Source organism: Oryctolagus cuniculus, chromosome 7 (assembly GCF_964237555.1).
Source record: "Oryctolagus cuniculus chromosome 7, mOryCun1.1, whole genome shotgun sequence".
Lineage (NCBI taxonomy): Eukaryota > Metazoa > Chordata > Mammalia > Lagomorpha > Leporidae > Oryctolagus > Oryctolagus cuniculus.
The window spans coordinates 31856810-31879491 of record NC_091438.1 but is presented as its reverse complement, the minus strand read 5'-3'; the positions used below and the strand labels follow the sequence as shown (position 1 = coordinate 31879491).

At 49.3% G+C, this 22682-nt stretch overlaps 1 protein-coding gene across 1 annotated transcript; it reads right to left on the bottom strand.

The window, feature by feature from the left end:
• Nucleotides 1-1069: 1069 nt before the first annotated feature.
• On the bottom strand, nucleotides 1070-18124 carry TADA1 (transcriptional adaptor 1). The gene is made up of 8 exons (XM_002715800.5): nucleotides 17806-18124; nucleotides 13488-13579; nucleotides 13199-13264; nucleotides 8953-9050; nucleotides 7322-7531; nucleotides 4642-4793; nucleotides 2630-2792; nucleotides 1070-2248 (listed from the first exon to the last, which is right to left on the bottom strand). The coding sequence occupies exons 1-8, from the start codon at nucleotides 17877-17879 to the stop codon at nucleotides 2096-2098; spliced, it is 1008 nt and encodes a 335-aa protein (XP_002715846.1). The 5' UTR covers nucleotides 17880-18124; the 3' UTR covers nucleotides 1070-2095.
• Between the last annotated feature and the right edge of the window lie 4558 nt (nucleotides 18125-22682).

The window sequence follows — 22682 nt, the reverse complement described above, 5'->3', positions numbered from 1 at the left end:
AAAGCTGGGTGAGCCACCATCTGTGACACTGGCATCCCATATCAGAGCACTGGTTCGAGTCCCAGCTGCTCTGCTTCTGATCCAGCTCCCTGCTAATGTGCCTAGGAAGGCAGTGGAAAATGGCCAAAAGTTTTTGGGCCCCTGCCACCCTAGTAGAAGACTCAGATAGGGTTCTGGGCTTCTGGCTTTGGTGTGGACCAGCCCCAGCCATTGTGGACATTTGGGGGAGTGAACCAGCAGATGGAAAATCTCTGTCTCTGTCATTCTGCCTTCCAAAGGACTTCTTCAAGAAAACTGACATGGAGAACAAACGTTGTTTTAGTGTGTGGACCTGAAATGTGAATCAGAGGTAAGACTCGTGTTCTGTGTTCTCACCACAAGGGTAGGTGACTAGAAATGTAGGCCACACACCCTAGACAGCAGTGAGCAGTTTTCCTGTTTGGAATTTGCTTTGCAAACCCCTCGCAGAACGCGCTATTGCAATGGGCAGCAGGAAATGGCTGGGGCTCCCAGCTGCTTCTCTGCCCGCGCATTTCATGAGTTCATGGTTTACGAAGTTGTTTTTGTGTGTGTTTTATTTTTGTTTGTTTATTTTTTTGAGAGACGGACTGCCATCTGCAAGTTCATTCTTCAAATGCCCACCTGGCCGAGGTGGAAGCCAGCAGCCAGGATCAATCCAGGTCTCCCACATGGGTGGCAGGAACCCCACTTACCCGAGCCACAGCTGCTGCCTCCCAAGGTCTGCATTATGCAGAAGCTGAAGTCAGAAGCCTGAGCAGGGAACTCAAACCCAGCTGCTCTGCTGTGGGACACGGCGTCCGCCCCCGAGTGAACACCTGCTAGCAGGCCTCCTGAGGTCTAGCAGATGCTCCCAGAGAAGCACGAAGGCCCAGATGGTCCAGAATAAAACCACTGTATTCACCGACTAGCAGTTCACAGTCTTCCAAACCTGAAAAATTCTTGAGTATTCTCTTACTTAGAACTCTCGAGGGCTTATGCCAAGAACTGAAAGCAAACTTGATTTTTTGAGTTCTAACCTCCAGAATACAAAAGGAAGAAATGGCACACCTTAATCAGAACGTGCTTTTTAATCTTTGTTTCATCCAGGACATTCTTCTGAAGTTTCTACCAAGATCTCAAGTCAGGCTTTTCATTATTTCTGTAGAAGGCAGTATTCCTTATATGTTCAGTGACAAAAAATGTTTCCTCCCAAAAGGTTTATTTGTCACATTTAAAGTACAAAATCACACAAATCCAGATATAGGAACCATATGTACACATCAATACATCCATCACTTAGACCTACACAGATGCATCTACATTCTAATTTATCCATCAACACTAACTCTTCAGAAAGAGCAATGTATCTCAAAAAAAAAAAGTTGGTTATCAGTAACACTGTCAAATGTAAATTATTTTTGTTTCATCACTTGAAAGGGTAGAAATTCTACAGTGATAACAAATGGCCATGCCAATCAATCTTTTCGCATATTCACTCTAAAAAAAAAAAAAACTTGAGTAATTTAATAAGGTTGATTAATTGCATTCCAAAAGTTTTGTTTTGATTTTGTTTTCAAACGTAACTTTATTTTGTCAAAGAGCATAGCATTTCCAAGTCATATTTTCTGTAGAGTTGTAGTGATAAATTTTCCTGGGATATAGCTTTTAAAAAATGAGGAGGTAATCTGATATTTAACACTGTGCAGGTTATTGCAACCCAAATGCAAGAGCATAATTCTTCAGCAGAATGGCAGGAAGTCTGGACCTCTCCCCGGAGACGGGGCGACAGCAGCTTCCTTGTTCCAGGTGTCGCCTCGAGCACGCGCAGCCCGCAGCCCGCTGCGCTTCAGATGCCTGGGCACGAGCATTCCAGGCGCAGTCTCCTCAGTGCCTGCTCCCACGGCGGGAGCACCACACACACAGCTCGGGGCCCGACCCGAGTGAAGCTTCCTGTTCGTGGCTCCACAGTAGCAACACAAATGTACTCAGTGTCACATTTCCATAGGAAAGGTTATATGTACAGTATACACTTCAGCCTTGAAATGTGCATCCGAAAGCTACTCATGAGTTTGCGAGGGTCGCGCGCCCCCGGGTCCTAGCAGAGCAAAAGCCCCTCTTTGGCAGCCAGGCGCTGGCGGTGCACCTTGTCCTGCTGCAGCTCCTCGTGGTTCGGGTGCCAGAGTTTCATGATGGCCCTCTCGATGTTAAGGGCGTAGACAGTGTGTGTAGGAATGACCTCCCTGTGCACCTGGGGCAGAGAAGCACGGCTCCAGTTACACTTTACCACACAGAGCGAGGGCTTATGTCAACAAAACACGGAGGCGCCCGACACAGACACCTGAAATCAGAAGCTAACAACTACTAAATCTACTAACAAGCACAGGAAGTGAGGTTCTGAAACAGGGAACAAGCGGATCTTTGTCCCTGTCACTGGGGAGGCAGAGGATCGGGGTTGGGGAGCACTCAGGGTGTGAAAAATGAGACTGGCAGTTAGTAATACTAACTGAAAAACACGAAGCCAGAAAGTAAAAACAAACTCATAACTAACTTCGCGGAGCTGAACTGTGTATCCTATCCATACGTCTAGGTAAATTAGAGCGAACACTAGTATCAAGAAGCCACGAGTTACCTGCAGAGCTTCAAAGAGGTCGTACATGTTGACGGGGGGCAGCGACGTGGGCAGAGTGTCCCCCGAGCAGGCCAGCAGGAGTGCGGCCTGCTGCTCGGCGTCGTCGGGCGGTGGGTGCGACGCTGGGTTCTGACCGGCACAGGGGGCGGAGAACGCTGGAGGGCTGAAAATCACGTTTGCAGAAATAACCTCAGCATCTATAACGGAGACAACTGAACACCTAGCAGCGGCCTGCTGGCACTCGTCTCACATTTAAAGTGGGAAGACCTTAAGATGACTTAGAAGTCCATTCAGTGAACACCAGTGTATACATGAATAGGGTGTCATTTTCATTTTCGAAGGCAGCCCATCCATCAGGCTGCAAACAAAATGCAACACAACTCCATTTTGTGCCCCTTCTCCCACAATGTTAAAATACTAGCTCAGGATACTACCCCACCGCTGGTCTTGCCATTAAAGAGCTTCCAGTTGAAAAAAGAAACACAGACCTTAGCTTAAGGAATACAAAATTACATACAAATGACCTGGAGAGGAAGGTGAACTGCTCAAAAACAAACAGCAAGACAAGAAGATGCAGCTGGAGAGAGACAACGGGCAAAGGTGGAGGGTGGGGGAAACAGATGGAGAGCTTGCCAGTGTCCCCAAGTAGAGCCCAGGCACAGCACAGCTGGGAAGTCAGGCACGACTTTCCCGACCTCAGCCAGCAAGAGCTAAGCTGTGCGAGGAGCCAGGGAGCGGGGCAGTAACTGAGCAAGGCACTGAGCGGCGCTGGTGTGGGTCTGAAGCACCAGACAGAAGCAGCTCTGTTAGGACAACAAGTGGTGACAATGGGGCCGAAAGCCCTCCCCAGGCTGGCCAGCCCGGGAGGGAGGACTCGGCAGCGGCGCCAGGCCGGACACACCGCCTGCGACACCCCCGCCACAAGGACCCACTTTATCTGGTTTGTTTTTCCCCAGAGAAGATGACTTACAAATGAAAACAAATCATCCCAAACAGATACGCCGGAATGAGATCTGGACAACAAAGCACCATGAGGGCGGTGTGAACAGTGAGCCCGACTTAAGATGGCCACCTTCAAAATGGGCCCCATGGCCCCGGAAGTCTCCAGAGCCGTGAGGACGACGCTGGCACACGCTCCTCTGGGTGCTGCCAGCCCGCCTGCTGTGCCCGAGCCTCCCAGTTCTCCCACCCGCCCATCACTGCTGTCAGCTCTCCCAGTCACACCTCTGTCTCGGAATTGGCACCTGTCATCTGCTTACCCCTCTTCTCCCTAGTGAACCAGTGCCAGACACACAATGTCCAGCACTCAGAAAACTCAGTTACTGCAGTAACCACCAGCAGAATTAGCATTGATTTTTCTTTCCCAACAGCTTAAAGTTCAGACTAACTTGGGGGGCGGGGGGGTAGAGGTAGGGAGGTGGCACACTGAGAAAGACCACACACGGATGAGGGTGATCTTGGTTGTCTCAGAAAGGGGGTGACTCCGGACAGAAGAGATGTCCCAGGAGCCTCGGTGGAAGTGGGACGCAGGAATCCCAGAGATGAGCTGAGACAAGGTCTGCACGTCTGACAGCAGGATGTCAGGGGCAACCCGACGACACCCAGCACAGGCCACTGTCTTGAGCTGTGGCTACAAGAGGCAGGTGAGGACGTGGAGAAACAGAGCCCACTCCTCCTCCCGCTCCAGAAACACAGCCTTGCCCCAGCAATCACAGGCCTGCTGCCAACAGAGAGCAGGCCCACTTCCCTACCAGGCCAGCACCGCCCGTCAGGAGCCATCAAGAACCGCCATGCGGCAGCCACTCTGAGACTCATCTCCCGAGGAGAAGGTCACCCAGATCGCTCACCAGACACCTTACAAGGGTGCCGTAAGGAAATGCAGGTGTACTGTGATCAAGGTACTTCACACCCACAGAAGCACAAAAGCTGATTATTTAATGCTGGTATATGACCCGGGAGCAGTGGAACCAGCTAGCAAAGAACGGGAGCAGAAGCATGAGAAACTCCCTTACCTTTCTATCAGGTTGTTGTAAGCTACCACGCTGTTCTTCAGGTACGGCTGTGGGGTCACATTACTCCCAAAGGCATACTTAAAATGGCCATCTCGTAGCCGGTAAGCTTTCCTTCTCGACACAACTGATGTCAGTATATCTTTAAGATGGTTCTGTGAAGACAAGAAAAGAACAACAGCATGACCTTTCTTCACAAGCAAAGCATCAAACTCCCCCGACTACAGACCTTCGGACAGAGATGAGGGACGGGCGAGCACAGGCCAGGACCAAATGATGTGCCATGAGGAGGAGGGCACAGGAAAGATGGCGCACGCTACTTTCATTTAGCTCTGTTTAACACGGGCTTGCTCTATAGGATATTTATTTTAAATGGTTCTATACCTCTAAATTGGCTCCTTTTTCTCTCAAAAGTGATTTTTAGATAGCTTTAAGTGTGACACAGGTACAAGGGTTAAGTGTTTTGTGCAAGTGGTTAAGTCATTGCTTGGGACACACACACCTGGTATCAGAGTACCTGGTTTGAGTCCTAGCTACTTTACTTGTGATCCAGCTTCCTACCAGTGCGCACCCTGGGAGGCAGCAGGTGACAACTCAAGTAGCTGGGTACCTCCCATCCCCATGGGAGGCCTGGGGGGAGTTCTAAGCTCCTAGCTTCAGCCTGGTCCAGCCTGGCTGTGAGGGCATTTGGGGAATAAAACAAGTAGATGGAAAATCTCTGTCTCCCTGCCCTTCAAACAAAATGAAAAATAAATTTTTTAAAAAATGTAAGCACAAAAACAATTTTTTAAAAAGAGAACAACACGGGCCATCATTGTGGTGTAACAGGTTAAGCTACTTCCTGTGATGCCAGCATCCCGTATGAGCGCTAGTTCGAGTCCCTGCTAATGCACCTGGGAAGGCAGTGGAAGCTGGCCTGAGTGCTTGGGCTCCGGCCACCCACATGGGAGATACGGCTAGAATTCCGGGCTCCTGGCTTCCGCCTGGCCCAGCCCCAGACATTGTGGCCATTTAAGGAATGAGCCCGAGGATGGAAAATCTCTCTCTTTCTCTCTTCCCCTCTTTAACTCTGCCTTTCAAATAAATAATTAAATCTTAAAAAAAGAAAAAAAAAAAAAAAAAGAAGCCCACTACTTTCAAACTTGGTCTGAACTGGGACAAAGTCTCAAGATCTGGTCTTTATAGGTTATAACACCTGATCTACCAAAATTCTTGCATGAAAATAACTTTGAATCTCTTCAAAGCCACATAAACAACAGACACAAAGGAAATAAACAATGCCTCTTCACCCTTTTTTTTTTTTTTTTTTTTTTGACAGGCAGAGTGGACAGTGACAGAGAGAGACAGAGAGAAAGGGCTTCCTTTGCCGTTGGTTCACCCTCCAATGGCCGCCGCAGCTGGCGCGCTGCAGCCAGCGCACCACGCTGATCCGATGGCAGGAGCCAGGTACTTATCCTGGTCTCCCATGGGATGCAGGGCCCAAGGACTTGGGCCATCCTCCACTGCACTCCCTGGCCACAGCAGAGAGCTGGCCTGGAAGGGGGCAACCAGGACAGAATCCGGCGCCCCGACCGGGACTAGAACCCGGTGTGCAGGCACCACTAGGTGGAGGATTAGCCTAGTGAGCCGCGGCGCCAGCCACCTCTTCACCCTTATGAGAGCCAACTGCTTCTGTGAAAACAGAGGTGCGACTGGTCCCAGCCTACCCTTACTAACAGGGGAACCAGGCCTGGGCAAAGTGTCTCAGTTACACAAGGAAGACCAGCTTACTGCGTACTGTATAATTCAAATGGTTTTTACACAGGACTCATTTAATGTTTATAACTTCATGAGACAGCTTTTGCCTTTAAGGTACAGATAAGAAAAATGAGACCCTGAAAATCTAAAGGAATTACCCAGCAGTACCTGATAGCACCTGTTCATTAGAGAACTCAGTGTGTATTTTGTTAAGAAACTGTATGATGAGATAGCATGCTGAGACAAGACTTCCACAGTTCAGACACAAAGTCCAGCCCCTTCAAATGCTCTACCACAGCAAACATCAGTCAATCTTCAGGATTCTCTACCTCATTTCTTCCCTTAAAAATGATTTATTTGGGGCCATCACTGTGGTAAAGCTGCAGGCCACAACACCGGCATCCCATATATGTACCGATTTGTGTCCTGGCTGCTCCACTTCTAATCCAGCTCCCTGTTAATGGCCTGACAAAAGGAGAAAATGGCCCAAGTCCTTGGGCCCCTGCCACCCATATAGAAGACCCAGAAAAAGCTCCTGGCTTTGGTCTGGCCCAGTGCTGGCCACTGTGGCCATCTGGGGAGTGAACCAGCAGATGGAAGATCTCTCCCTCTCAATCTTTCCCTCGTCTGATTTTCAAACAAATAAGTAAACCTTCAAAACAAAAAAATCCTTCACTTGTTGACAAATTAACTATCAGATCAAGCAAAGGTGTTAATGCCATAAGCTTCCTAAAAAGCTTAGTGTAACAACTGAACACAATTCTCTGAATCGCAGTATGTATGTCTCCTTTCAGAAATAAAACACACGTGCACCATTTCAACAAAATGACAATTCCATGAAGTCAGAGTGACATCCTGGCTCTCTTCTTGCAGCGCCAACTTTAAACAGCTATACACGCTCATCACATTCCTTCGGAAAAACTGTTTCTACCAACAGCAAACCAACCTCCACCGCGTAGACAACGGCAGAAACGGCCTCCTCCGTGACGTTGTCCAGCCCGTGCTCATAAGCCGTCACGATCATTCTCCCCTCCAGCTGGCCCCGGGTGGGGAGCATCATTGTGTGCGAGCACAGTTTTAAATCATCATCATCTTGGGGATCCTTTGCCACAAACTGCTGGGCTCCTGACAGGGGATTCTGAGGCTGGAATCTATGCTATGAGTAAGAAAAGGTTCCAGAATTATTCGTTACAGTGGCAAGTTATAAAATACAAACAAAAGTAACCCATGTATTACACTTGGCGTCCTACCAATCAACACCACCAAAACTATACCACAGAGGTCACACACACAGAGAAAAGTGGGTTGTACATAAACAACCTCAGATTCATATCCCTTACATGGTAATAACAAAGTTGTGATTAAAGGGAGTAATGGTGGTATGCAGAGTGGTTCTTTTATTCAGTACCTTGGTGAAGACAAAGTGCATGACTGTGCTAAATATGATGAAGGGGAAGGAGAAGATAGAGTACTGTGTTCAAACATGGTAGAGCATTTTAAATGTAACTGTAAGGAAGCAGGCTCTGAAAATATATGATCAACGTTGCAGTTAAGCCTTCAAAACCCAGAGTTAGGCAGAGTGACAAGATCTAGTAACAAACACTCCAACGTGAAGCTGTGCTGCATAACCACTTAGGTACTCGCGTTTTCTACTCTGAAGCCTCAGTGGAGAACTTCCTAAGACACAGTCACACTAGAGTCAACGGCTTCTCTGACTCTTTTTTTTCACTGTAAAACCTCAGCCTTCCTCTGGGAGATTCTGACAGCACACACATATTGTCCATCACCACCGAGAGGCGGGCCCCTGGGAGCTTTGGCTGAAGCCCAACACACAAGACTTTATCATGAAGACTGGCTGTTTATATTATACAGTTTACATTATAAAGATAACATTGTTATTTTCCATTTTCCAAGTACAAACTGTATTTTATATTGAGCAAGCCCTTTTGAGCCCATTATGCCTGTGTCCAGACACTGATGGCCTCTGGATGGAATGTCACTACTGACATAAAACCTAAAGCAAACCTGGAAAGAAACAAATGCTCATTGTTGTTAATCAGTAATGTTACCAATACCCAGCCAAACCTATAAAAGGGATACATTTGGGAAAGTTTCTTCTTTAAACCATGTAAAGTTATTCTAAAATGGGTACAGATGTTACTGCCAAATGCTTTCATAACATTATCTACTGGTTTCAGAAAGACCCAGGGCTCAGCTTAGCACCACTGGCAGATGGCCAGAGGCCCCCCCCAAGTCCACATGCACCCCTGGAACCAACGTCTGCCACGTGAGAAACACTACTCCTTCCAAGAAAAATACTGAAGAGGAGAAATACTGGCAAAGCTTTGAGTCACTGAAAACACATTAGGTGGTACTGATAAATATGCATACCCAAATAACACCGAATAAGAACCCTAACATTCCAGACGCCTAGACTCGCATTCCTCATAACCCTTTTCTACCAACCTCTCTGTTTCTACTGTGCTACCAGCATTTGAATATTCATTTGAAGACTAAAGCGTTCCATTACTCTAGTACCTAAATTAGTCATTATGAATATATTGGAGAACAACCTACATCAAATTTCTGACGAACAGAAGACAACTTTTTCTTTCCCTTGGGTTTTCCAGGTTTGGCTGCAGAACCTCCTGTCCAGGGCAGAGATCCAGCACCCTCTGTGAGACAGAAAAATAAAACCGGTAAGTGAAAATAATAATGCCTGACAACCGCTGACCTTGTTTGCACTGAGGACTAAGAAGGTACGGCATGCTTAAGAAGTGAGGCTAAATGATAAATGTTTACATTCAAATCTTTCTTTGTTAAACAGAATTATGACTCTCTCAAATCAAATCCTGCCTGTAACCAAAGTTATATTTTTAGAAAGAAAACTTTGTTTTTATTTTTTAATTAAGGTTAATGTATGTTTTATTTATCAGTAGCCATACTTGTATTATAAAAGTAGGGCAGAATTTCCTAGTCCAAAATGCTGAACTGAGCACATGTGTTTATCTACTCTCTTCCTCAAGACCTCACTAAAAATGACACAGGAAGGTAAATGGCACATTTGCACGATGCAGATACAACAGAAGGTGGTAGGCGAGATGAGACCTCAACCAATGTCTAACGTGGACTAAGGGGATGCCAGCACACAAAGCAGACACGTGCAGGCAAGGAGGGTGGCACACGAGGTGGAAGCAAGACAACCTGCCTTCCAAAACTCACAAAGAATCTGGATTTGGAGATGTGATCACAGTGGAAACCAAGAGGGATCATTAAGGCTTAAAATAAGGACCAGCACTGTGGCGTAGCAGGTTAAGCCTCCACCTGCAGCACTGGCATCCCATATGGAGGCTGGTTGGCGTTCCAGCTGCTTCACTTCTGATCCAGCTCCCTGCTAACAGCCTAGGAAAACAGCGGGAGATGGCCCAAGAGCTTGAGCCCCAGCACCCAACATCTGCAAGATCTGGAAGAAGCTCCTGGCTCCTAGCTTCAGATCGGCCCAGCTCCAGCCATTGTGGCCATCTGGGGAGTGAACAAGAGGATGGAAGACCTTTCTCTCTGTCTCGCCCTCTCTCTGTAACTCTGCCTCTCAAATAAATAAATATATTTTTTTTTAAAAAAGGCTAAAAACCAAATTAATGGAAGGCCTATAATAAAAAATCACCCACACAAAGCCCTTCCCTCACCCCTAGGATGGACTCCATACGAAATACAAGTGCAGAAATGAAGGGCTTCAAGACAATGACCATGGAGCACCGAACCAAGTGCGGAGCCTTCCGTGCAGCCTCAGCTCACCTGCTCACGCTCACGCCCATGCTCACAGCAGCACCCGGCGGGCTGTTTGGCACAGGACAGGTCGGGTGGGCAGAAGGGGCAGGCAATACAGAACCCTCCTCTAGCTGCACAGCACAAAGCTCCTGGGGTTCACTGGGGTGCCTGGTACCGACGCTGGCACCCCAGAGCAAAGTGCACTGCAGGCTAGTACTCAGGAAGCCCGTTTCATGGCTGGCCTCCTGCCAGCTCACTCGAAAGCAAGGTCTCCAAGCAGTTTCATGCCTTATTCTTAAAGGCAAAAAGGACCATATATGAGCCACTTATCAATATCCTGGAGCTCGGTAAGAGAGACAGAGAGGTGCTAGGAGGGAATGCCGAAGAACTGCACAGTCTCTAAGTGGGACCCTCAGAGAAGGCTGAGCAGACGAGAGTCCATAAAGCAAGCGGAGGATGCGGCCCTCGGTGCTGCTGTAGAGAACATTAAAACGAGGAAGGCTGCAGGCAGAAACTGAGACCACCTCAGGGAAGACAGCAGTGAGACAAAGTGACCGTGTCTGAAACTACTGAGTGCAGAAGCAGATAAGCAACTAGGAGGGGTTGCGGAGGTCCCACTAGAACAAAACATGAAAGCAACTGCCTCTGAGGATAGGTGCAGGGGTACGAAGAAACATTTTCCATGAAACCTTTTTTGTTATTTTTTTTCTTAAATCATGAACATATTTTTAAAGAAAAATATCAAAGTAACATTAGCTCATTAAAGCGCAGTTCAGAAAAAAATTAAGAATGGAAAAAAGTCACCCATAATCCTAGTAAAATGTTATTACCAATTTGATATATTTGGGAAAAAACTTCATAAGACTTTGAAAAAAATTTTCCAGCTTCCTCAGTTAAAAAACTGTTTGCGAAGTCAAGTTCCTCTTCTGTATCAGTCATTGGCACAACCAGATGTCACTCAATAAGAGTCAGCCAATCACAGACGACTTCCCAAAGCAGTCTACTCCTGATAAATGAAATTGATGCCGAATGAGGAGGAAAGTGGGCTGACCCCGGCAAGGATGCTGCCAAAGAGCAGGCCTGCGACCCCACAGCTCCCGAGCTGCTGCCCGCGGCCAGATGCTCTGCCGGAGACCGACCCCGACCTGGGGCTTCTCAGCAGCACTCAGATTTGCGCTTTGATGCCACACTGCCGCTCCCGGCTAGGGAAGGGCCCTGTGCTTTTTGCTTTGTTTTCTCTGAACTTTGTCCCCTCCCCTGTAAAAAGCTGCCTACCCTGCAGAGTTGTGGTGAGGCTGAGTGACGATGCACAGGAAGTGTCCAGTGTGCCGCAGTCACTCGATCATCTCTCCTGCCCAGCTCAGAAAAACAAAAACCACCCACCCACAGCAAGTACAAAGAACCACGTTTTACTTTCAACAGAATCCATCCCTTTGTTGCTAGCAAAAATGAATTTCATTTCGAGGAAGTAAGTTTTGAGTGCCTGATGGAGAAACACATTCTCAAAGGCCCAGTGGAACGTTTCTTCACTTGGTTTGCAATAAGGGATACCAAACATCCCAGAATACCAAGTTTTAAGTTAGTCACCTACATTTACTAATAATATTTCCTATCTGTCTGCATTTTTGCAGGTTTTTTCAACTGCTTTTTCGTAATTCAATAGACATGACGGAACCTATTTTGTAAATGGCAGAGCAAAGAACTCCTAGGTGATGAACTCTAGTATGTAAGCTCCTAACAAAACCTAAACTTGAACTCCAGTCTCTTGCCTCCTGTCAACCAGGGCTTTTCCTCTGATCATTCATTCCACTTATCTTTTGGGTGTGTGGCACTCCGTGCTATACCTAACTAAAAAGTAAGATCTAGCCCTCTCAAGCATAAAGCTAGCTTTTCTGATCAAGTTAAATTTTATACAACAGAGTAGATTATCTTTATGGCCTGACTTTGGACATTGAAAAGGTATGACTTGTCACTCCAGGCCCTTGAGAAAATTCAACTTAATCTACGTGTGCAGGAGGCACCTGTGAACCTAACTCTTTAACAAAGTCCAGGACTGCTTTCATCATGAGAGAAGTTTTCAGAGTATTTAACTACTTGTTTCTAACTAATTGGTTAAAGTAAGATGGTTGAAACAGGTTAGTGGTAACTTAATCTACCACTTAAGCTCCAAAGGATTGGGGGTGAGGAGTGAGTTTTCCATCTAGACCTCTGTCGGCTGAAGGGAGAGACCTGGTTCCACCCAGCCCCATGACATGCTGCTGCCCACTGTGTACTGTTCCCCACCACTAACACGCCAGAGCCACCTGCTGAGCTCTCACCTTCCGAAGGCTGACACCTGACTGAGGATGCCAGCGCACGTCCAGGTCTGCATCGCATGCTGTGGCTTCACTTCCACGTGACTCACCTCCTCTGTATCCCCCATATGCTATCTCCTAACACGAAAGGCCCTCTCTTCATTCCCCTCACCTCTCCATCGTCACCTCCATCTTCCTCACTTCCCATTTTGACTCGGGGGTAAAAACCAAAAATCACTACAGGTATAGGAAATCATGTCCTCTAAAAAGGTTTTGTAAAAGAATCTGTATTGGGGCCGGGACTGTAGCGAAGCAGGTTAAGCCATGGCCTGCAACACCAGCAGGTTTGAGTCCTGGCTGTTCCACTTCCGATCTGGCTCCCTGCTAATGCGTCTGGAAAAGCAATGGAGAATGGACTTGAGCCCCTGCACCCACATAGAAGACCCGGAAGAAGCTCCAGGCTTCCGCCTGGCCCAGCCCTAGTTGTTGCAGCCACTAGGGAAGTGACCCAGCAGATGGAAGACCTCTCTCTCTCTCTCTCTCTCTCTCTCTTCATTTCTCTCTGTAACTCTGCCTTTCAAATAAATAAATAAACCTTTAAAAAAAAAATGAACTTGTATCTACATAATAAAACTTTTCTCCTGGGCAGTTCAACAAACAATTCACATCAAACACAAGATGCATCAGCCAGAGGAAGCCATGGCCCAGTGTTCCACGGCCCTGCTGACCACCATACACTGGAAGTATTCCCACTCCCTTACCTGGTGTAGAAACCAAAATCTGACAACGTGTGAGAATGGCCAGGAGGAAATCGTTGTGAGAATGCACTGAAAAAGCCAGACACAAGAGATTTTCAACAACAGGAAATCACTATTGCATACCCTCTACTATTCCATTCTTCACTCTTAATTCCCTAATGTCCACAGAGAGATGATTTTACACACCACCAAAAATCAAACTTATTCCTCAAAAAGTCAAAAGACGAATTTACTGCAAATCTGGGAAAACTCGCGAACGGTAAACTAACTGTTGGCTAGCTCATTATTTTACCATTATCCTGGGTGAGAAGTCTATGAGCTTCGAGGTCAAACTCTTCCTTGCTGATCTTCTGCTTGAACCACAGTTTTAAGTTGGCCCAGTATCTGCAGAGGCAGAAACAGTATTAAGTACGAATCGCAGGCAGCTCCTTCCCCGGGTTCACCTCGCCTGCTCCCACTCCCAGGGAACACAACTGCCTTCCTAGTGCTATAGGCTGAATTGTGCCCCTCCCCCACAATGCCTAGGCTGAAGCCCCAATCAACCCCAGTCCCTTGGGATATGACTGTATTTGGAGACAGGGCCTTTCAAGGGGTAATTAAATTGAGGCCATTGGGGTGGACCCTAATCCAATATGAAGGATGAGCTTATCACGAGATTAGCACAGAGAAGCATCAGACACACACACACACAGAGAAACCACCACGACTCTGGCGCTGTGCTCCCGGAAATCAGTGTCTGCTGTGTAAGCCACCCAGGCTGTGGCATTCCGTCACGGCAGACCCAGCAATCGGAACGCCAAGAAGACACCTGCCGCCCTCCCTAAAAGGGGACTGGCAGGCAGTGGTGAACTGGACTCCGGGGTCTCTCGGTTCACTCTGCCCAAAGCCGCAGCCGTGCCTCTCCTTCTCACTGCCACCTTTCTGGAAGAGCGACTCTCCAGAATGCCACACTTAAGATTTTTAACGTGTGCGTGTTTCACGGGGAGGGCCTGGGTGACACTCTCTCTCTTTTTTTTTTTTTTTTTTTTTTTTTATTTGAAAAACAGAGTTACAGAGAGAGGTAGAGCAAGAGAGAGAGGTCTTCCATTCACTGGCTCACTTCCCAATGGCCACAACGGCCGGAGCCGGGCCAATGTGAAGCCAGGAGCTTCTTCCAGGTCTCCCCCTTGGGTGCAGGGGCCCAAGGAATTGGGCCATCTTCTACTGCTTTCCCAGGCCACAGCAGAGAGCTGGACTGGAAGAGGAGCAGCCGAGACTCAAATCTGCGCCCTTGTGGGATGCCAGCTGGGACTTTAACCCACAGCGCAGCACTGGCCCCTTGGGGTGACACTCTTGAGAACTCAAGTGCTAATCTAGGTGGGCTGAAGAGATGGGTTTCTACACAGCCCAGCACAAAGAAAAGGCCTGAGGGTATCAGCAACTGCATGCAAGTTTCTAAGTGTGAGCCGGTACAGCACCTAACCTTAAAGGTGACTAGGCACTAGCAGAACCCAAAGGATCTAACCTTTTATGCCTTAACAGCACTGTTAGAAATAGGGGTAAAACGTACTGCTGTTCATCAGTGTATTTAGAAGGCTGCTGCCGGTTCATGACTCGCACATGTGTTCACACTTTCAATCCAGACTCACCTACCTTCTAATGCTCATGCGTTCCTAACCAAAAAAGCCAAGCGGCAATGGTTAACAATCTCACTGCCCTGTTACAGCCATGGCAGGCATCTTAGTAAAAACTCGGTTCCAGGCTTTTTATCTTCCCGGGGGAGAAAGCCCGGTAGCTTTCTGGCATCCTGTAAAGGGCTCCAGGACACTGCCACCTTTCAAAGGCCCATTGCACTGGACAGCCCTTCACCGTTAGCCCTAGGGCTTGGCGCCCTTCTCACTGACGTTCACTCCTAGGCAACAGTAACTTCCCAACAGAGGACATTTTGCTACTGGTTTTTTTTCCAAGAACAAGCAAAATAATAAAATTAATTTTTTTTATCCCATTCTGTCCAACGTGTGCCAACATGACGCTATCCGTCATCTCCCAGTGCACACTCCGGCCAGATCGCCCATCACCAGCCCCCCAGAGTTAGAAGACCTGCTCCCGGGTCCCTGTAGCTAACCACTGAGTCACCACGAACAAATGACCACTTCTCACCATACCAGCAACAGGATGCGGGGAGAGGGTCGGCCTAGGAGACCATGGGACACCTGAGGGAAAATCAAAGACCATCTGACCAAGTCCTTGAGCCGGGCAGCACCTGTTTGAACAGGACATTCTACTGGGTTCTATACACGGTGAGGTGGCTAGCAAAGCCTGTGTCCTTCTGGAAGCTGACCGGGCTATTACACAACCTGCCCCAGGCACACACAAAGGCTATTCGGACCATGGGATCAACAGCAAACAACTCACACACAGGTTCTCATACCTACCACCAGGGATCACAATTAAAGGGCCGGCCTGTACCAGGCAAAGCCAAGTGTTCAACGGAAGAAACGTGAGGAGTGCCCGCATGGCAGCATGACAAACCACCTAGCCAAGGGGCACTTTGCAAGCGGAAAAGGGCAGTGAGAGAATGGAAAAACACGCTGAGAATACCCCAGTACTGTACCATCAACTACTCTTGGCACACAGATCTCCTTTAATTGCATTGCTGGTGGGGACCGGGCCAAGGCTGTACCAAATTTAACCTCGGCACTGGCATCTGGTCAACGTCAGACAGTTGGCTTTGGCACTGTGAAACCATGCAGCAAATGTCAACTGCAAAAACACCTGTATGAGCCCTGGGTCTAGGTGTGACGGAGTCTAGGATGGCTGCTGGGTAACGGGGTCACGACTCCTTCTAACCAGAGACGGAGTGGAGCAGGTGCACAAGCCGGGTCCCTCAGCATCCAAGCATTCACAATCAAGCGCCTGCAAGCAGCCCAGACGGAACACAGCCAAAGCTTCCTGCTAGGCTTAAAAAAACGTAAATGTCACCTGTCAGAACTAGCAAAATGAATGAGGACGAAAGCTATCAACTGTAGCTATTAGAATAAATGGGAGTTTTTAATTAACGACCTAAGCGAAGAACAGAGTGGCGAACAGTACAGATCGATATTAAAAGACAACTTCAAATAGAACAGGTCATCTTTGGGAATCAATAAATGTTTACAAAAAAGGTAAATAATTATGTAGAACAGAAGTTTCTCAGGCTGCAAAGCAGACTGTCATCTCTGCTGCCTCAAAATTAGAAAAGGGCCGGTGCTGTGACGCAGAGGGTAAAGCCACAGCTGGAGCGCCAGCATCCCATATGGTCACAGGTTCAAGTCCCGGCTGCTCCACTTCCAACCCAGCTCTCTGCTGTGGCCTGGGAAAGCAGTAGAAGATGGCCCAAGTCCTTGGGTCCTTGCACCCACGTGGGAGACCCAGCAGAAGCTCCTGGCTCCTGGCTTCCGATCAGCCCAGCTCTGGCTGTTGCAGCCATTTGGGGAGTGAACCAGTGGATGGAAGACCTCTCTCTCTCTCTCTCTCTCTCTCTCTCATCTGTGCCTTTCAAATAAAAATAAGTAAGTAAATGACCTTCTAAAAACACGACACACGAGGAACAACTCCAGAAAGCACGCGTGCCATTCAAGCCCAGCAGCTTCAATCCTGGCATAACGAGGTTTGGAGGACAAAAGGCGAGTGCTGGAAAAAATGAGGCACCCGAACACCTTGCTCCTCCGCCCACCTCACTAAAAGCCAGCGTCCGTTGCGCAACGGGACCGCGCGGAACACCACGGAAGCCACTCAGTGGCTGCACCCCCGGCACTACAGATTCAAGTTGGCTTCCTGTCTTTCCGGAAAAAAAATAAATAAATAAAACCCTAACAGCGTTTTGCAAACCCCCACACCCATCCTGGTCTCTCAGAGGCTCAGGTCCACGGCACGGTCTGGCCTTGGCCTTGGCCGGACACTGACTGAGCCTCTGACCACTGCGTCCTGGCTCCCCCGCTGGAACCCAGGGAGGGTCTGGCTGGCGGCCTCCGGGGGTCCCTCACGACCCCCTCTGCAAGGCCGCGGGTCCCCGGCTAGGCTAGGTCGGCCTCCCGGGAGCAACAATTTTATCTACTCCACATCTCTGGTGAGGATTAGATAACACTCGCACACCTGAGGTGTTTAAACGTCCACGGCTGCTATCGCCGCAGCGTTTGTGGGAGCGGTCGGCCGCTCCTATTTTACTGGAAGGAGGGGCCCAAATCGCCGTCAGGTCCCTTACCAACAACGCCTGACACAGCGCCCCAGAGCCATAGCCTCCGCCTCCAGGAAGCCCTCGGGGGCGTGCCGCCCAGCGCGGCGCCTGCCAGGGCCCCACGCGTCCGGCGTCCCCGCACCGGGACCCGCCCCGGCCCCACAGGCCCTTAGGCGTGAAGGGCGCTTCTGCCGCCCCACCCAGGGCACAGCGTCCCCAGCGAAGGCGCCCGCCCGGGTCCCTCAGCCGCCCCGGAGGCCCAGCGCCGCCCTGAGAAACCCGGAGGCCGCGCCGCGGCGACGCGAGGCGGCCCAGGCCTCGGGCGGTGGGGGGCGTCTCCGGGGCGCACAGGCAGCCCGAGGCCGGGAGAGCACCGGCGCGGGGGCCCTCGGGCTGCGCCCCCAGTGGCTCTTACTGTTTCACGTTGTCCCCCAGGGCCTCGCTCAAGTTCTTTTTGGCCGCCTCCAACTCGCTCACAAACGTCGCCATTGCTCCGCGCGTCGCAGCCCGACCGCAGGCCGCGCAGCCACCGCGATCAACAACCGAAAAGCCAACGCGGCGGACGGCCTCGGCGGAGTCCGCACGCTTCGGTCCCGCCCCCCAGGCTCTCTGCAGACGTTTGTTTGGTTTTCGGCTCCGCCCGCCTCAAAGTGAGGAAGGTGCCTAGCCAAACGCGGTCCTCCCGCTCCCGCCCCTCGAGTCACGTGAGCGCGCCACCTTGTCTCGGCGCGCCCGGCCTGATCGCGCCCGCCGCTTCCGGGCGGCCGCGTCGCCTGCAGGGCTGGCCTGTCACAGCTCCCCGTCCGGCCCAGCCTGGCCAGCCCTGCTTTCCGCCCGCTGTCCTTGCACCTGGACGAATACCGGTCCTCTCCAGGTCAAAAAGTGGGGGCAGTACCACGTTTCTTCTCCCAGGCACATGCATCGACCTTGCCATCTGATTCATTTAGCTTGTTAATAACTAAAATTTAGATTCCTTGAGGACGGTATTGGCGTTTTATTCGCTGCAGTCCCTAAAGCAGCACCTGGTACAGCGTAAGCATCTCATAAATATTTGCTAAGCGAGGGGAGGGATTACGGACCCAGCAAGGGGCAGGTTCCAGTCCTGGGCACTCGGCTTCTGACCCCGCTTCCTGCTAATGCACCCGGGAAGCGCCTAAGTCCCTGCCACCCTCGGGTGGGAGACCTCCGCGGTGGTCTGCGCTCCGGGCTTTGGTCTGGCTCTGCCCTGTTGTTGCAGGCACTGGGGGAGTGAACCAACAGATTCATATTCCTGTGAGAGAGGGAGATTTCTCCCTCACCGCCAGCCCCGTATCTTTTAACCATACTGTGTCCAATTTTGCATCTTATAACACTTCATAGGGGCTGGCACTGTGGCTTAGCAGGTAAAGCCACCGCCTGCAGTGCCAGCATCTCATACGGGCGCCGGTTCAAGTCCCTGCTGCTCCACTTCCAATCCAGCTCTCTGCTGTGGCCTGAGAAAGCAGTAGAAGATGGCCCAGGTCCTTGGGTCCTTGCACCCATGTGGGAGACCAGGAGGACACTCTGGCTGCTGGCTCCTGGCTTCGGATCAGCACAGCTCCAGGCATTGCAGCCAATTGGGGCCAGAGGATGAAAGACCTCTCTCTGCCTTTCCTTCTCTCTCTCTGTAACTCTGACTTTCAAATGAATAAAAATAAATCTTTAAAAAAATTAAAAACTTCATATATAGGGGCTGGAGTTGTGTGTGGGGGAGGCTGAATCTGGAGAGGCCTAGAGGAGCTTCCTAAGCCTGCCTTGAATTTGAAAACCTGTCTTTGAGTTTCAAATCCCTGGCGGTAGATGACCCAGCCCCAGGGCGCTTTTGCCTAAGGATCATTAAGGTGGTATAATAGGATTGGCTAAAACCCTTTTGCATCACATCACCCCACCCCTTGCAGCTATATAAATACCTCTCTTTTACAATAAAGTGAGATCCTGCTTCCACTGGACTCCTAACCACGGCTGATTGTCCCCTGGGGTTCGGGGAGGCTGAGTAGCAGGTGGCGCACTTCCCCTCCTCGGCTTGCCGGCAGCCTGCCTAATTCTCCAGCGGTGACGAGGAAGAGTCGCCACAGTGGTGTAGTGGGTAAACCCACCTCCTGCGATTAGCCTATTGAGCCGCGGCGCCGGCCACCCATACTTCTACACATCCAGTTCAAGTACATAGTCCTTTCTCAGCATTTCATATACTTATCAGCATTAATTTTACTGTGTTCAGCTAAATCTCCACTTAAATTTTAGTGCTGGGGTGGGCGTATGGCCTCGCAGTTAAGATGCCACAACCCACATCCCATATCCCGTATCAGAGTGCCCGAGGCTTCCTACTAACGCAGCCCTGGGAGGCAGTGGTGTTGGCTCAAGGAATTGGATTCCTATCGCCCACACAGAAGACCTGGACTGAATTCATTTGGGGAGTGAACCAATGATTGGAGCTCTCTCTTTCAAACAATAAAAATCAATCATTGAGTTAGGCAATATATAGAAATAGACATGGGACAATGAACTTAATATAAATCAGTTATCAAAATTACATAATTTGATAGTTTATTTTAAACATTCTAAGTTGTCTTTTAAAAGTTATAGCTATATGAGGCTGGCGCCACGGCTCAATAGGCTAATCCTCCGCCTAGCGGCGCCTGCACACCAGGTTCTAGTCCCGGTCGGGGCACCGGATTCTGTCCCAGTTGCCCCTCTTCTAGGCCAGCTCTCTGCTGTGGCCCGGGAAGGCAGTGGAGGATGGCCCAAGAGCTTGGACCCTGCACCCCATGGGAGACCAGGAGAAGCACCTGGCTCCTGGCTTTGGATCAGCATGGTGCGCCGGCCACAATGGCCATTGGAGGGTGAACCAACGGCAAAGGAAGACCTTTCTCTCTGTCTCTCTCTCTCACTGTCCACTCTGCCTGTCAAAACAAACAAACAAACACAAAGTTATAGCTATATTTGTGCCGTGTATACCACATATTAAAAATCACTGAAAGCTTAAGAGAATGTGTAAAAACGCTTCATAAAATGTAAAAACTTGCCAAATGTTAATGTAATCTGGTGTTTCTTCAATCTATTTTCTGTGTCCTCCCATGGCCATTTTTTATTCCTAAATTATAAACTGGTTTAAGAGTGATGAGTAAACTCAACAGCATCCTCTGATCACACATGCTCTGAGGACTTAGCCTTGCCTATCATCCCAGTATTTTCAAATACGTCTCCTAGCTGATAGCTGTATGTGTATATGTGTACATTTCTCCAGGTGGACACACACATGTTTATGCATATGCAGACAAATATGTATACAATTGCCATTATTGGGGGCCGGCACTGTGGCGTAGCAGCTTAGGCTGCTGCCTGCATCCCATATGGGCACTGGTTCAAGTCCTGGCTGCTCCACTTCCAATCCAGCTCTCTGCTATGGCCTTGGAAAGCAATAGAGGATGGCCCAGGCCCTGGGGCCCCTGCACCCATGCAGGGGACCCGGAGGAAGCTCCTGGCTCCTGGCTTTGGATTGGCACAGCTACGGCCATTGGGGCAAATTGGAGGTGAACCAGTGGATGGAAGACTCTCTCTCTCTCTCTCTCTCTCTCTCTCTCTCTGTCTCTCCTTCTCTCTGTGTGTAATTCTGAATTTCAAGTAAAATAAATAAATAAATAAAAAGAATTGCCATTATTTATATTAGAGTATCTTTTCCTATTTTATTGCGATGAATAACGGAAGGCTGGTGGCATTATTCATATATACACTGCCTATTGTTAATGCAACTACTTTCCCTCCTACACATAATCATAGAAAAATAGAAAACAAAGAAAAACCACCCCAAAAGTTGGTTTTCATAGTTTGTTTACATATTCATGAAGGCTTGGCCTCTGCTTAAGTAATGTTCCTCTGGTCTGTATTTATTAAGTGCTGGTATTTTGACCTGCGGATTTTTGTATCCTGGGAAGGACATTTCGCAAGAGATTTATCCTTGTAACGAACTTTTCAGTGCACAGTGCACTCACTGTGGGTACAGTGCTTTGCTTCACTGGTCTAGAGCCCAACCATCGCTCTGACTAAGGCTGCATTAGGAGCTCCTCCCCTCCCTCTTCCCAGCCCTGGTAACCACGGTTCACTCCTTGATTCTATGAATTTGACAGCTTTAGGTATCTCCTAGAAGTAGTCTCCCAGTGTGTGTTTGTGACTGTGTCTTTTCCTTTTTTTTTTTCTTTCTCTTTTAGAATTTATTTATTTATTTGAAAGGCAGAGTTACAGAGAGGCAGAGAGAGAGAAAGAGAGAAATACAGAGGCAGAGAGAAAGGTCTTCCATCCGCTGGTTCACTCCCCAGATGGCCTCAACAGTCAGAGCTGCGCCAATCTGAAGCCAGGAGCCAGGAGCTTCTTCTGGTCTTCCATGAGGGTACAGAGGCCCAAGGACTTGGGCCATCTTCTACTGCTTTCCCAGGCCATAGCAGAGAGCTGGATCAGAAGTGGAGCAGCTGGGACTTGAACTGGCACACATATGGGATGCCAGCACTGCAGGCAGTGGCTTGATCCGCTGTGCCACAGTGTTGGCCCCTGTCTTTTCTTTTTTCAAGATGTATTTATTTATTTGAAAGGCAGAGTAATAGACAGAAAGAGGGAAGACAGATCTTCCATCCACTGGTTTACTCCCCAAATGGCCACAACAGCAGGAGCTGGGCCAATCCCAAGCCAGGAGCTTTTCCCTGGTATCCCACATGGGTGCAGGGGTCCAAGCACTTAGGCCATCCTCCACTGCCTTCTTAGGCCATCAGTAAGGGGCTGGATATGAAGAGGAGCAGCTGGGACACGTGTCATATGGGATGCCAGCACCACAGGCAGAAGCTTAACCTATTATGCCACAGCACTAGGCCCTGTGACTGTGTCTTTTTTTTTTTTTTTTTTTTTTTTTTTTACAGGCAGAGTGGACAGTGAGAGAGAGAGAGACAGAGAGAAAGGTCTTCCTTTGCCGTTGGTTCACCCTCCAATGGCCGACGCACTGTGCTGATCCAATGGCAGGAGCCAGGTGCTTCTCCTGGTCTCCCATGGGGTGCAGGGCCCAAGCACTTGGGCCATCCTTCACTGCACTCCCTGGCCACAGCAGAGAGCTGGCCTGGAAGAGGGGCAACTGGGACAGAATTCGGCGCCCCGACCAGGACTAGAACCCGGTGTGGCGGCGCCGCAAGGTGGAGGACTAGCCTAGTGAGCCGCGGCGCCGGCCGTGACTGTGTCTTTATTTTATTTAGCAGAACATCCTCAGGTCCATCCGTCTTAGTGCAAATGACAGAC

Coding starts and splice junctions, on each gene's coding strand:
- TADA1 (XM_002715800.5), bottom strand. CDS start 17,879: ATGGCGACGTTTGTGAGCGAGTTGGAGGCGGCCAAAAAGAACTTGAGC. Junction 13,265..13,487: donor ACTTCTCACCCAGGATAATG/GTAAAATAATGA, acceptor TGGCTTTTTCAG/TGCATTCTCACAACGATTTC. Junction 2,793..4,641: donor TACAACAACCTGATAGAAAG/GTAAGGGAGTTT, acceptor CGTGATTTTCAG/CCCTCCAGCGTTCTCCGCCC.